This window comes from Eurosta solidaginis, chromosome 4 (assembly GCF_040869045.1).
Source record: "Eurosta solidaginis isolate ZX-2024a chromosome 4, ASM4086904v1, whole genome shotgun sequence".
Lineage (NCBI taxonomy): Eukaryota > Metazoa > Arthropoda > Insecta > Diptera > Tephritidae > Eurosta > Eurosta solidaginis.
In genome coordinates this window covers 214,105,680-214,120,881 of record NC_090322.1, presented here as the reverse complement: position 1 = coordinate 214,120,881, position 15,202 = coordinate 214,105,680, and the positions used below count along the sequence as shown (strand labels likewise).

The 15,202-nt window shown below is 35.7% G+C and overlaps 1 protein-coding gene across 10 annotated transcripts in view; it reads right to left on the bottom strand.

The window, feature by feature from the left end:
• Positions 1–14,969, bottom strand: part of LOC137250952 (uncharacterized) — a 44,806-nt gene extending 29,837 nt beyond the window's left edge. The window contains exons 1-6 of one of the 10 annotated variants that reach the window (XM_067784718.1): positions 14,803–14,969; positions 7,565–10,700; positions 7,284–7,486; positions 7,073–7,206; positions 3,506–3,637; positions 2,961–3,438 (exon numbers count right to left, since the gene is read on the bottom strand). In XM_067784718.1, the coding sequence (XP_067640819.1) occupies positions 3,157–3,438; positions 3,506–3,637; positions 7,073–7,206; positions 7,284–7,486; positions 7,565–7,623 (810 nt within the window). In that variant the 5' untranslated portion in view covers positions 7,624–10,700; positions 14,803–14,969 and the 3' untranslated portion in view covers positions 2,961–3,156. Of the gene's footprint in view, positions 1–2,960; positions 3,439–3,505; positions 3,638–7,072; positions 7,207–7,283; positions 7,487–7,564; positions 10,701–11,210; positions 11,750–14,802 lie in introns of those variants that run through there. The other 9 variants (XM_067784721.1, XM_067784719.1, XM_067784723.1 and 6 more) reach the window with 9 other exon arrangements.
• Positions 14,970–15,202: the final 233 nt, after the last annotated feature.

The window sequence follows — 15,202 nt, the reverse complement described above, 5'->3', positions numbered from 1 at the left end:
TTTTCGTAATCGAAAAAGTGGGCGTGGTTATAGTCCGATATCGTTAATTTTAAATAACGATCTGAGATGAGTGCCCATGAACCTACATACTAAATTTCATCAAGATACCTCAAAATTTACTTAAGCTATCGTGTTAACGGACAGACGGACGGACGGACGGACATGGCTCAATCAAATTTTTTTTCGATACTGATAATTTTGATATATGGAAGTCTATATCTATCTCGATTCCTTTATACCTGTACAACCAACCGTTATCCAATCAAAGTTAATATAATTTATGAGCTCTGCTCAACTGAGTATAAAAATCATTAAAATCATAATCGTATTTGCAAAGATTTTTTATGAAGTTGCCCTTATTTATAGACATAAAATCAAGCTGTCGCGAATTTGACAAACTTCTTCCCGAATTCGAAACAAATCTCAAGATCTTAGGGAGTATATACCATGGCGGAACCCGTGACAGGTGACTGCCGAAAATCAGCTGATTGGTACTTTTTTAATACCATTTGACACATCAACTTCCGGCGCAGTAAATTTTTGTTCGACTTATGGCATTAAAAGTATCCTAGACAAATTAAATGAAAAAGGGCGGAGCCACGCCCATTTTGAAATTTTCTTTTATGTTTGTATTTTGTTGCACCATATCATTACTGGAGTTGAATGTTGACATAATTGACTTATATACTGTAAAGATATTAAATTTTTTGTTAAAATTTTACTTAAAAAAAATTTTTTTTCTAAAGTGGGCGTGGTCGTTCTCCGATTTTGGTAATTTTTCATAAGCAAACATATAGTAATAGGAGTAACGTTCCTGCCAAATTTCATCATCATATCATCAACGACTGCCAAATTACAGCTTGCAAAACTTTTAAATTACCTTCTTTTAAAAGTGGGCGGTGCCACGCCCATTGTCCAAAATTTTAGTAATTTTCTATTTTGCGTCATAATTTCAACTCACCTACCAAGTTTCATTGCTTTATCCGTCTTTGGTAATGAATTATCGCACTTTTTCCGTTTTTCGAAATTTTCGATATCGAAAAAGTGGGCGTGGTTATAGTCCGATATCGTTAATTTTAAATAGCGATCTGAGATGAGTGCCCATGAACCTACATACTAAATTTCATTAAGATACCTCAAAATTTACTTAAGCGAACGTGTTAACGGACAGACGGACGGACGGACGGACATGGCTCAATCAAATTTTTTTTTGATGCTAATGATTTTGATATATGGAAGTCTATATCTATCTCGATTCCTTTATACCTGTACAACCAACCGTTATCCAATCAAAGTTAATATAATCTATGAGCTCTGCTCAACTGAGTATAAAATCATTAAAATCATAATCGTAGTTGCAAAGATTTTTTATGAAGTTGCCCTTATTTACAGACATAAAATCAAGCTGTCACGAATTTGACAAACTTCTTCCCGAATTCGAAACAAATCTCAAGATCTTAGGGAGTATATACCATGGCGGAACCCGTGACAGGTGACTGCCAAAAATCAGCTGATTGGTACTTTTTTAACACCATTTGACACATCAACTTCCAGCGCAGTACGATTTTGATATTAGTCCATCGATTTACAAAAACTAAGTACCTACATGGAACCATTGTGGATAAAACAAGTGTGATATCTTATCCGTCAACTGTTGGACATGTTGTTCAAGATGATTACTTTTTAGCGTTTTGGCAGCGTTTTGACAGAATGTTCTATATGTCGGCGCATAGGGCCGACTATCTTCAGCGGATGATGGAAAGAGATACAGAATGAGACCATGATAGTCAATTAAAAATCAGGTGATCGGTTCTATTTGTAAATTTGACGTCTATGCAAATGTTATATCACTTGTCTTATTCGCAATGCATGAAACTTTTAACTATGTTTCTAGGTATATCACCGTGCTGCCACCTCGTATAATTTCGCCATGGTACGTACGGCTCACAGTAAGTATCTGAAATTTAAAAGAAGTGGTGTCGCGTCTGTAACAGAGAAAGGGGAAAAGTTTAAAAGGATGGGAACTAGAATTTTTGCATATTTAATTCTTTACAAACGTGTCAAAGAACATCTACGAATTACAAAACCAAAATTTTGATAAGAAATGTTTGACCGTTTAACTTTTTTATACATTTTTATATTTGTCGCGACCGTAACATTTGATACATTCTCCTTTAATATTGAGGCCAATTTTTAAACCGGAAATTTTATTTTTAATCAGATGGAAAAAAGAAGAGGGAAACAGCTATTTTAAGTCGGCTGAATTCAGTGATACTATTAATTTTTCTATGCTAGCCCGCTATGCTTAGTGTTGACCAAAGTTTCGACCTTGATGACCTTAAGATATTTTACGCCAATATTGATATCGCACGAAAGGAGCTGCTTAGAAAATCAAGATATGACGCCTTTCGTGGGCATATAGCAACCGCTTGTGAAGATATCAACCAAAATACACTAAAGACCCCAACCCATCACAAAGGGTTAAGAATACTTTTAAGACTCCCAGAAGGTTTTGGGGAGTGTTATCGAATTTGATGGTCCTTTGCCGGATACAGATCCGGTACGTTCCGGTAACAAAGCACCATAAAGCTACTAGCCCGGTCATATCGGGAACGATTAATATGACCACATTAAAACTTCTACGAAATACTGCCCCCACCTCCTAGTACCATGAGAAACTTGGGGTCACCAGAGCCTCGCCAACTAAACACATCTATGATACATTCGTATTTGTAACAGGATTCTCCTCGCGTAGGTGAGGTTGACAATTGGGTTACGGAAGCTTTGAAGCTATAAAGCTTTGTATTGCGCTTATCAACCCCTTGAATCCCATACCAAACTCGTCTAACACTTATTCGTTTTTGTTCTAATGTGTCAAAACTGCACTATCTTGGGCCTATCGTTAGACGAACTTGATGAAAATCTAGAAATTGACATTTTTAAGAATAAAAGTCTAGTCATTCAAGTTAAAGTAGTTTATTTAAAAAAAATCGTATATACTAAATAACAAGTATGGCTTTATATATCAACAGTTATATGAATGTATCTTTATAGTAGGTACATCTGCACATTGTACATATGGATTGGTTATATGTAAATATATATACAAATTTAATAAATATTCTTATTATGTAGTAGAAAAAAGAATTTCAGTCATTAGAGTGCCAATGAGTTTTTCACTTTTGACACCAAACTCTCGTTCGTAATTACTTGTAAATGAGGTAATTGAGTTGCATAAGGTAAATGCGACATTTGTTGTTTTTGTTTTAAGTACTCTTTAGGCTGCTGTTCCTTTATCTCTTTAGATCCATTTTTCTGCATATGAGCCAAGAATGTAATCCAAAAGAGACTAACGAAACTAACAAATAAAATTCTATTTTGCTCCGGAATCAAACCAAAATTGATGGTTTGCAGGAATGGAATGACACAAATGGCAATCTGAAAAATATAATTAATTTCAATAGTAATAATCGTATTAAACATTGCTTATAATTTTTAAACGCACTCTTAAAGTTTTTGGATATTTGTCTTTTACTTCAGCTATCGCTGCATTGACACCCTTTCCCTCCAATAGAGTCATGCCGAAGTAGAAACTAATGCTGGCAAATGGTGCATAGGAAATTTGTTCGACAATTGCCTGAAATGTGAAGATAATTAGAATTGATTCATTAAAAATGTATTTTAAATAAATAAAGCGAGCCGGACGCGTGCGCATATAGCGCTACCAATATAAAAGTCGCTTATCAAATATCAACAGAAATCAGCTGTTCTATCAATCAATTAAAATTACAGCTTGCGCTGCCGTCTAGCGTATGGTAGCAACTGCCGGTAATGCAGTGCAAATATTCACAATAGTGCCATAGTACAAATAGCTTTCTTTGTGTGTTCACAATCGTTTATTTTTAACAAATTATTTTAATAAAATATAGATAAACAAAAGCACTACGACCAAAATTGCCACCCCCAGTGAGTTAGGAGGTCAGAATATACCCGCGGTAGGTATGCCTGTCGTAAGAGGCGACTAAAATACCAGATTCAAGGGGCTGTGTAGCGCAACCCTTTCAGGTTGCCAGCGCAGTATATAGCTTTTCCAAACCCAATTGTCAACCTCACCTATCTGTGGGGAATCCTGTATCACTAACAGACGAGGCTCTTGCGACCCCAAGATCCTCTTGGAATTTGGGGGTGGGGAGGGAGGGATGACCTGCAGGTTTAATGTGGCCATATAAATCGTTTCCGAGATGGTCGGGCTAGCACCTTAATGGTGCTGTGTTATCGGAGCGTACCGGATCTGTATCCGGCAAAGCACCATCACACCGATAACACTCCCCAAAGCCTTCGGGGAGTAACCTTATAACTACAACAACAACAACAACAACAACCAAAATTGCCCAAAGCTCGCGAATAGCCCGCATCTCCATCTTTACAACAAACACTTTATTTATAGGTTTGGATTCCAAATAAGAGCGAAAAAGAGACCCGTACATAAAAACAGCAATTAGAAATAATATATATGATTTTTTTTTAAAATCAGGAATGTGACATTGGAAATATTTAAGGAATGCGCATAAAACTAGCGAAGGTATTCCCCTGAAATCTGTGCTGCTCATTTAATTACTCATAATCCCAATGGTTTTACTTATACAATTTCTACACGGTATTCCACACATGTAGTTCTTTTATCCTTTTGTCGCTCGACCACGAATTAGTATCCAATTAGCTGCAATGTGAGCACTATATTATATACTGTAGAGACCATAATGGTTAAAAGCTCATCCTCATTCTTTATCCCGAAACTACGATAATATAGATTGAAAAAAAGGTTCAAGCACTAAAGTTTGTCGTCTTTCCTATCCTTCCTCTTGTAAGGATGTTTTTGGGAGTGTTGTCGATGTTGATGTTCTTTTGCCGGACGAGTTCTAAAATTTTCCGTCTCTGTAAGTGGTGAACTTGCGCGTGCGGTATGGTGGGTGCTGCCGAAACTAATTTCGCAAATTGTGAATTATTCAAGGTTTCGATATCGTTTACAAAGGCCAAACTCTTACTCGTGGTATATGCGTCGGGTTTAGCGACAAAATATAGAGAATCTCAGAGCACCAACGAAAGCCTGATTAAGCTTCTTCAAACAAACAACACGGTTAGAACAGAGGCGCAATGTGTCGGAACTTGCCTTCCTGACCTGTGCACAATTCGATGTATCGTCAAGACATCACATAGATGGTTTTTTGGCGATGGGATTGTGCTAAGGCTGACTTAACCAGCTTCAGCTAAGGTTGGCTTAACAAAATAGCTATGTTTGCAGAGAAGCTTATTTTGTCCTTTTATTATTTAATTTGTTCGTAAGCATTTCCGAAGAGTCCACAATTGCTACTGATCAACTTTGCGAGGTTTGCAATTTGAAATAAGTCTAAAACTGTCTTATATTCAGAAGTATACACTCAATCAATCCCTGCCAAGCATTTCGGTACTCTCTAGCTGCGCTTGCCTTAACACCCAAGAATAAAAGAGGAAGAGCTTATTTGTGATTTACAATTAAGTAGTCAAGACGATACCGACGTAATGAAATTTGTCTTATCTACAATGAGCCCGGAAACAGTAAGCATACATTTGCTTGTTGGAGTATGTATATGCTGCCACGCTGGTGGCGCGCAGACCAAATTAGTGCACTACATGCACTTCCAAAATGAAAGGTCTTCAATAGACTCGGTTTCTAAAGCTTAGAGAAAAATTCTGATCCTTAACTCTCAAGAAAACTTCGGTGCCCCCAGAAATACATTTTTTCAGAAAACATTCGTCAGAACCATTTTTCCAGGAAGAAAAAATTCAGAGGTCAAAATTCAGAACTGAAGTCTCAAAAGCCAAATTTCGAAGTCAAATGTCAAAAAGTAATCAGACGACAGAAAAAATATTAAATTTAAAAGTAACACAATTTAAAATTTTAAACTGTGGGGAATGGCAAGCATGTAATTAATTAAATAGTTTTCGCGTTTATCTTTTTCAAGTGAATTTTCAGGGATTGAGGCGGTTGATAAGAGCAATACTCAGCTGTATGGCTCCAAAGCTTCCACAACCCAATTGTCAACCTTACCTACGCGAGGGGAATCCTGTTACAAATATTAATGTATCATACACATATTTAGCATGCGAGGCTCTGGCGATCCCAAGTTCCTCATTGAACCAGGGGTGGGGCGGTATGGTCATATTAATCGTTCCCGAGATGGTTCAGCTTATACCTTAATGGTGATTTGTTACCAGAACGTATCAATCTATATCCGGCAAAGGACCATCAACTCGTCCTTCGGGGGTCTTTATCATTAATACAACAACAACAAATGAATTTACAATATTAAACAAATGCTGGCCGGGGTCCTTATATTTTTTCTTGCATTTTCGATATGGCTTGCCTCCAGCTGAAAAATGCTGAAATTTTATTTCTGTTATTCGTTTTTTATTTTATTTATGAAATTAAATATGCTAGGGTGTATCCCAATCGCACTTCGATTGACGTTGTGCCACCCTTCTATAGAATTATTTGTTCGAGCTACACTCAATTTGGTGCTCTTACACATAATAAATCCATAATTCGATTGGATATAACATCTTCTTTCAACGTTGCTATGAATGAAGTTACCAGACGGCTGAAAAAAAAATTCAGAAGTTAAATTTCTTAAGTCAAAATTCAGAAAGTAATCAGAGGATAAAAAAACATTCAATTTTGCGCAAAATTTACTGTTTTTTTGCTCTCTGATTACTTTCTGAATTTTGACTTCTGAATCTTGACTTCTAAAATTTGACTTCTGATATTTGACCTCTGAATTTTTGTTTCGGAGTTGTGACTATTGAATTTTGGCTTTCTGAAAAAAGAATTCTGACTAATATTTTCTGAAAAAATGTGTGTTATGAATTTATGGAGGGAACCGAAAACTTCTCAGACAATGTAGATAATACCCTGACGTAAGAAACAGCTAAGTTAAAATTTTATAAATACAATATATTTCTGTAGGAGGATTGCTAACTAACATAGGGACCATATCTGTAATATTAGTATTATTCTTTTTGCCAATAAACTTACCTTAAGCGCTCCAACTCGTAAATTTGTTTGTGGCCACATACTAGAAGCTAAACGTAACCATCCGTATAAAGTGGGCGCCACAAAACAGCCACCAAAGAAACTGAAACGCGCAATGCGCATCCAATCATAGTCTTCTGTTTGTCAGGTAAGAAAAAATTATGAGTAATGAATGCTTGCTTTGGATTATTTGTTTAAGGAGAAATGTACTTACTCAATGGTTTGCCTTCCAGTGATTGTTGTACGAAACTACTCGTTGGCCATACAATTGAATAGGCGATAACACCTTTGTGTAAAGGATGGGCGGTCATAAAAAGACGCCACTTGGATTTTAAAAAGTTTACTGTTGCCGTGGCGACCATTTTTTCAGTTTTTTTTTTTTTTTTTTTTTTGTTTTTTTTTTGTATGAATAACACACTAAAATATGAAAGATATAATTAATAAGTATGTTTTATACACTTTACAAAATATATTACTCAATGCAAACGTACATACCTACATATTGAGAACGAAAATGGAAACGGAAATGCGACATTTTGAGATACGGAAGTCATAGCGAAACAAAATTTTTCTTCTACATATTTTTTTCTTTTTATTTATATAGGCGCAGACGAAGTGGCGCCTAGAGAGAGCTGCAGCATTTTTCAGCACAATTATAGCCGAACTTGCTCGGATGCATTGTGCTTGGCTGCCATGTAAGAGGTGTTACGTTTAAGTTCAATAAAACGAAACATACATTTTTTTTATTTCGTTTAGCATTTAATCTTTAGTTGCATTACGTAATCTACCCAAAACAATGAAAAAGTTTGTCATAAAACACAACCTATCGGATGCGATCTAAAGTTTGCCGGGTCTTGCGATTTTTGTAGTGCTTGGCCCGAAACTAGTCAATATTAAACTCAAGCCGAAAGTATAATAAACATCTTATCTCGAAACAATACAATTTATATATATGTACAATCATACATATATACATATAAGTACTAGACCGACAATCCAACTAATACAGGGTGTAGCAATTAAAAAAAATAAAAATAAATGTAAGGCGCGATAACCTCCGAAGAGATCTTAGGCCGACCTTCTCTTCCAATTTGCGTCGTGCTCCTCTTGATTTTCTCTACAAATAAGTTCTAGAAATTTGATGGCAAGTTATTTTTTATGTAAGGCACACTCATACCATTCCATTTTATAAAACTTTGACTGGGTATTAGGTTAAACTGGCGGGTTCGTGAGGATCTCGCATGGACTGAGTAAGTAAATAGTGCATACAACTTATTGGGCATTAGAAAGAATCAACTATATTTTAAAAAGTCAGCTGAATTTCGGAAAACGTTTATTAGTGTTTGGAATGGTCAATTGGATTTCAGAAGAAAAAGATTTAACGATCATAGTCCAGCGAATTAAAACGCAGCGGCTGCGCTGGCTAGGCCATGTTATGCGAATGAAAGATGACGCTCCGGCCAAGAAAGTGTTTCTTTCGGAACCCGCCTATGGAAGCAGAGGTAGAGGGCGGCCCCCACTCCGTTGGAAGGACCAGGTGCAAAACGATTTAAACTCCCTTGGTGTAACCAATTGGCGCCGGTTGGCAGAGAGAAGGAGCGACTGGTGCGCCTTGTTGGACGGCCATAACCGTTTAAACGGTTAAGCGCCAATTAAGTAAGTAAGTAAGCAATTGTATCTTAGAAAGGTTAGAAAAGGACAACTTAGTATTCGCTAACATGAAAAAGTCATATTTACCCTTTCCAACATCCATTTTCTAAAATTAAATTAACTATTCTTCAAAACTTCCAAGTGGCTTGAAAAAAGGATGAATAAAATAGAAGAATATTTCAATTGCATTTCTTTAAACTTCTTCTAAAATCCAATAGATGTTTTCTAAAGTAGTATTGAAAATTCAGAAATCCGATTGACACTTTAAAAAAATATAATCCATAATCTTGAAAAACATAACCTTTTTCAGGAATACAGAAGGTAGAAAAAAAGAGCAGATGCTTATAAAAGGTTAACGAGCTTACGCTATCCATTATAAAATCGGCTTGAGGGCCTTAGAATATATCAGGAGTAAAGCTTACATGTCGTAAGAAAAATGAAACAAATACTTGGTTTGATTAACCTCCGAAAAGATTTGGGCCGATCTTCTCTTTCATATGAGTCTTGGTAGATTTTCTTTTAATTTTTCCTAAAAATTGGAAGGACAGGATCTAAGTACATATTTTACGCCCAGTCCAAACTACAGCAGCAAGGCAGATAAATTTTCACTCGCAGCAGAAACATTGCTGAGGGGTTACTTCGTTAACAAAAACTTTTGTTTAATTGAAAAAAAAAAATTTTATTTTTAAATTTTTGATCTTGCTTCGTCCGGGATTTAAGCCCAGGACTTTCGGTGTTGTAGGCGGTTTAAACAATAACAACTTGAACTTTTTATATAACGCACCAAGCGTTTTCATCCCCGATTGTCTCAATGAAGTGGTAGCTACTCCAGCAGGAGAAACCTATGTCGACAGAAAGAAGGTGCGTTATGATACGCCATAAGGTAACGCTGACGTACGCATTATCTTCTTAAAAAATCATCATATACATAGATATAGTTTTAATTACGACCGATCTTGCGGCCACCGTGATGTGATGGTAGCGTGCTCCGCCTATCACACCGTATGCCCTGAGTTCAACTCCCGGGCAAAGCAACATCAAAATTTTAGAAATAAGATTTTTCAATTAGAAGAAATTTTTCTAAGCGGGGTCGCCCCTCGGCAGTGTCTGGCAAGCGCTCCGATTGTATGTCTGCCATGAAAAGCTCTCAGTGAAAACTCATCTGCCTTGCAGATGCCGTTCGGAGTCGGCATAAAACATGTAGGTCCCGTCCGGCCAATTTGTAGGGAAAAATCAAGAGGAGCACGACGCAAATTGGAAGAGAAACTCGGCCTTAGATCTCTTCGGAGGTTATCGCGCCTTACATTTTTTTTTTTTTTTTATCTTGATTAATCACAGCTGGTAGCTGAGATTTAGTAAGTCCTGTAATCTGCTATCCATTTCCGGCCAGAAAGATTTCGTTGCCTTGCAAACGGTAATATCTTTCCAGCGTTTGCACAGCTCACCGAAGTTCATCTCTACTCATAGTAGACTTTAAACTTACAGCGCAGCACCAAATTTCCTACAGCCTTTTCGCCCAGTTCTGTTGTACCCATCCATGTAGACTAAGAAGTGCACCTTATAGCAGCCTAGGATACCGCTCTGACCCGGAATCGGTTGAACTTATGTAGATTACATCTAGCTAACCAAACCTGATCATAGATCGGGCTGCAGCTACCTTGTTCGTATATCAACCAAACCAGAAAAGGGTATCAAGTCGAGTTTGTTTCAAGAACCGTTGGAGCTACTGAATGAACTTAGGCCCTGTTATTTGGTCCTGTTTCGTTACTTTTAATGTTCGCTTTCAGGCATGTAAATGCAAGGTTTTCCTTTCAGCGAATTTAGATGATTTAACCATATTTTATAATAACTTAGACCAAGTTTACATGTTACAACATTATCATCATATTCGTATTTAACGGCTAATCGGTTATTAGTTTCATATATAAATTTTTGCCGTTGGAAATCGCCAATTTTTTTATAGGTGGTTCCATTGTTGTTTCTAGATGGAAGCACGAAGTAAAAGAGAAACATAAAAAAAAAAAAAACAAATTATAATAAACAAGATGACTGACTGAGAGATTTTACAGCTTATAATTTTGTTCCCAGGGGTGGGACACATTTAAACGGGTATACTGACTTTTGGGGATTGGTTGATAAGAAAATTTTGTAAGGCCCACTTGCAGAACGGCAAGTTAACTTTTTTAAATTAGAGTTAACCTGACATGAGGGGCTAAACTAACTTTGAGCTAAAAAAATTACTTTATGTTTTGAACGCGGGCCTAACTTGCGAACATTTTTAAGGAATATTAGAACTAGTACTCAGTTGCTCTTATACCATCCCATTCTATTGGATTTGCATTGATTCTCCCAGATTCCCAGAAAACTGTATTATTATCGCAATACTATTGCGGTACCGACAACGATTAAAGTCAAAATGTCCTTTTTCGTATCCTTAACTAGAATTTGATTTATAATATATAAGCCATTTCATAAATTTATATTTCCGTACTCTGACAGCTACTATCTTAAGAAGAATATACGCTTGTTTTGCAACATTCATAATTTAGCGTATGATGTGACAGTTTTTTTTTTTTCAATTCTAGAGTGCAAACACTCTTACTATTTGACGAGTACATAGTATGATGATCAAGGCATAGTATTTTAAGCATCTATTTTTAGATTTGGCATTTTTACATTATTTTCAATGACTACAATTTGAATAGTTTTCTTTTTTTCACTATTATGCATATTTTTCACAATAAATCACTTTTCTAAAACACTTATTTGCATAAAAAGTATTATCTATTTTTGACACGCTAACTATTACTTTTATTGCTTTTTTTATTTAAAAAATTCCATTATTATTTAATTTTCTTTATATTTCACTACACCAACTTTAAGCGAATGTTGCGGAAAAACTACTGTTGAAAAAAATTGCAAATATTCACACTAGGACAATAGAATTTTCTTCTGTAGCTGATGCAAATTGAGCAAACAATTGTTGTAATGTACTAAGCTTTTTAGATCTTTTTGTTTTGTAAAGCTCTTCATTACATAGAGATCGTTTCATGCAATACTGGTATCTAATTTGTTTGATGTAGTCAGTTGAGAGAAGTATGATTTTGTGGCAAGAGAAGGTAAACATTGCATAATTTTGCATGAAATAGTCTAGTACAAATACTGAGTATGTATAAAAAACCTTCTAATTGAGGGAATATTAAAAGAAAGGTTTGTGATACTAACTAACTTAGTGACTTACCTTAGTTGAGAGCAAAGCTTTCATAGTAAAATAAACAATAGATGATCGGAACAGAAACAAACTGAAGTACTTTTAAAAAAGACAAACAAACACGGAAAGAATTATCGTATAAAAACATTGTAAATAAAAATGTTTGGTTAAGAGAAAAAAGAGAAAAGTAGAGTTCGATAAATGCAGAGCAAATTGCAAGAGATTGTCAAGTGTAACATCGGTGGTGTGCATGAGCATCCTTGAACTTGAACGTGATAAAAAATCGAGCATTTTCTAGAAATAGTTGCGCTACATACATACATATGTATGTCACTGAGCGTAGAGGACAAAATAAGGCCAAAAAGGGCGGCAACTCGATGAGTGATCTAAAGAAATTATGTCTCTCACTTTTCAGTATCAATATTTTACCTTCACCCAATTTCAACTTCATTTAAGTAACCTCGTCAGACTACGAAAAGGTTTTATCTGCAGTTATGAACATCTAAAAACAATGCGAAGTGAATCAGCTTCCTTTCACCTCATACTGACGTTGATTATCGTAACGAAATGATATCGGTTCGTTGGTTAAGAATGCCTGCTGCAGAGAGCGCCCGGTTGAAGAACGCCTTGTCTCAGAAGTTTTTCATAAATGCCCTATTTAACGTCAATGTGTACTGTATTTGTGCCCAGGGCCGCAGAGATCCGAGCCGGGCCCCTGGGACAGTTCGTGTTTACGCCCTGGATTATTACATATATGGTAATACTCCTATATTGCTACAAAAGGCTAGGTACATTCCCAAACATCAGAGTGCCGATATATTGCTGTTTAAAGGTTTTTGTTTTTGTATTCAATAATCGAATGTACCTAAATTAAAATTTGTTCTTGTCACACTTTTATATGTATGCTGCTATAATCACAAAAATTGTATAGGCTGTTTTGTTTTGATTTCGAATTCAAAACGCATTGCGAGCATTTTCTATTAGCAATATAGGAGTATTACATATATGTTATCATGTTTTTTGTTTTTGCACTTAATATTAATTTCTTGAATATCATCGGTTTAGAGTGCAAACTTCCTAAATACCATTTATTCCAAAAATGACTTTGGCATAAAAAAAATTGTTTATGTCGGTTGGCCTTTTCTTATGACATGGGTAAGAAGTTCGATAAATTCGATAGTCGATACCTATGTTTTCTAGTGTTGGGGAAAACTGTGAGGATAGTTCATGTTTGAAACGAAACAGTTTTATTTTTTAAATATACGCAGCAGCATTAACAGGCTGACAAATTTAAACCTTCAAAAAAGAAAAAGTACTTGCCACGTTTTTTCTCGTGGACTTTGTTGTCTGCAAAGCCTTTCACGGCGATTTATGTATGTATAATAAACTGGGTCAATTTATTAACCGATATCGCGCCATCGATTTTTCGGTAGGATTTGGGCTCAGGAAAAAAAGTTCCACTACGCATACACAAAAAAATAATTTTTGAGCCTGCGAAAAAAAAAATGGCGAAAAGGTAAATTTTTCGACCAAAACCGAAAAAATATTTTTTTTTCAAAAAATTATTGTAAAAACGTTGGCGATTACAGTTTTTTTAAAAAAAGGAAAAAATATTTTTTGGGTTTTGGGGAGTGTTTTCGTCGAAAAATTTACCCTTTCGCCATTTTTTTTTCGCAGGCTCAAAAATTATTTTTTTGTGTATGCGTAGTGGAACTTTTTTTCCTGAGCCCAAATCCTATCGAAAAATCGATGACGCGATATCGGTTAACTTTAGTCCATACAAATCGACCCAGGTTAATATATAGCGCGATTAAGTAGTAGCAGTGATGCCATATATTTCTTATTTTTCAATTACTGTGAAAAAATCGCCAATATCGATTTTTCGTTCAACACTGTTATTTCTACTCCATATTAGAAGTCTAGTGTAATAGTAAGTTGAAGTTGGATTTTGATACCATTTTTCTACAATTTGAACTAAAAATAGTAGGTGTTGTGTTAGCGTTGTTAAAACTGAACTAGTTAATAATACAATCGTTATAGAAATCGAAATATTGATAGTAAAAATCTAGACAAATCTTTAATGGGATTGTTCGATGCTTAGACCACGTTCACACATACTTTAATCCACAATAAATCGTCAATAGATAATCTATGCGTTTAATTATGTTTCATCCCTAGGAACTAGATTATTTTCTGTCAAATTTTCACGTTTCTCTTTTTTTGTGCTCTCAGTTAGGGAAACCTTTTCTATGAAAAGAAATCCGCATCTCTAAAATTTGTTCATAATAATATCGATATAACTAAAGATTAGGAGTTAAGTACGAAAACGAAGATAATCTCGTTATATGTAAACTCGGTCTTAGTTCTTACTTAATGGTTCATCGCTCAAAACTTTAACTTTGCTACCGATTGTCTTCTACAGTTTAAAATAGCCGGCCATCGTGGCGTACTAGCCTTACTAACCGCAGGTCCGCGACTGAAAAACCGAACCGGACGTTTTCACCATCTGCAGTTAACGCTAGCACGTACTTTATTTGGCAGATCTCTGAACAGTTTTAGATAAATAAAGTAACTGGCGTTAACGGTAATGGAAAAAAAACCACCCTAAAAGCATTAAATAAATTTCATTAACGCAGCCCAAATACGCAACCCTCTAACGAAATTAGCGATTTGTCCGATGATTAATGCATGTGTCAGACCGGCGCTAGACAGTTCGCGCATATGAAGTTTATATGTTTGATGTCTTGTTAATTGAATTGATACTTTGTCCATTCTACGTAAACGTGATCGTTAAACTTTCTCACACACTTCCATTTCCATTTCTTCCGTTGATAACAATTTTTTAATAAAAAAATTTTTTTTAAGAACTCACCTCTCGTTACTGTGTTCTTCAAGACTTTTGCTATGTTGCTCCGAAACTTTAAAAATATGTATTTAGTTAATTGATTGAAAATTGTTATTGTTGCAAAAAAAACTTTAAAGAATATAGAGCTACTACGTAAGTAAATTAGAGCTTCTACTTCTGCTGCAATCACTTCAATTGACCAAATGCGTATCCCGCAGACTTTTAGATCGTGATGTATTTATACTGTGGCTTCAAGCCGATGTGGGAGTCTGGTGGAAAATTTGTGTTTGTTTATCAACACACTGTCGATTCTTCATGGTTCACAGAATCGGCAATCAGCAATTTCTTAGAGTCAGGATGCATTAAAAAATGGTCGCGTGCTTATTTGTGCAAGAGTGACTGGTCAGACAAACAGCTATTAAAATAA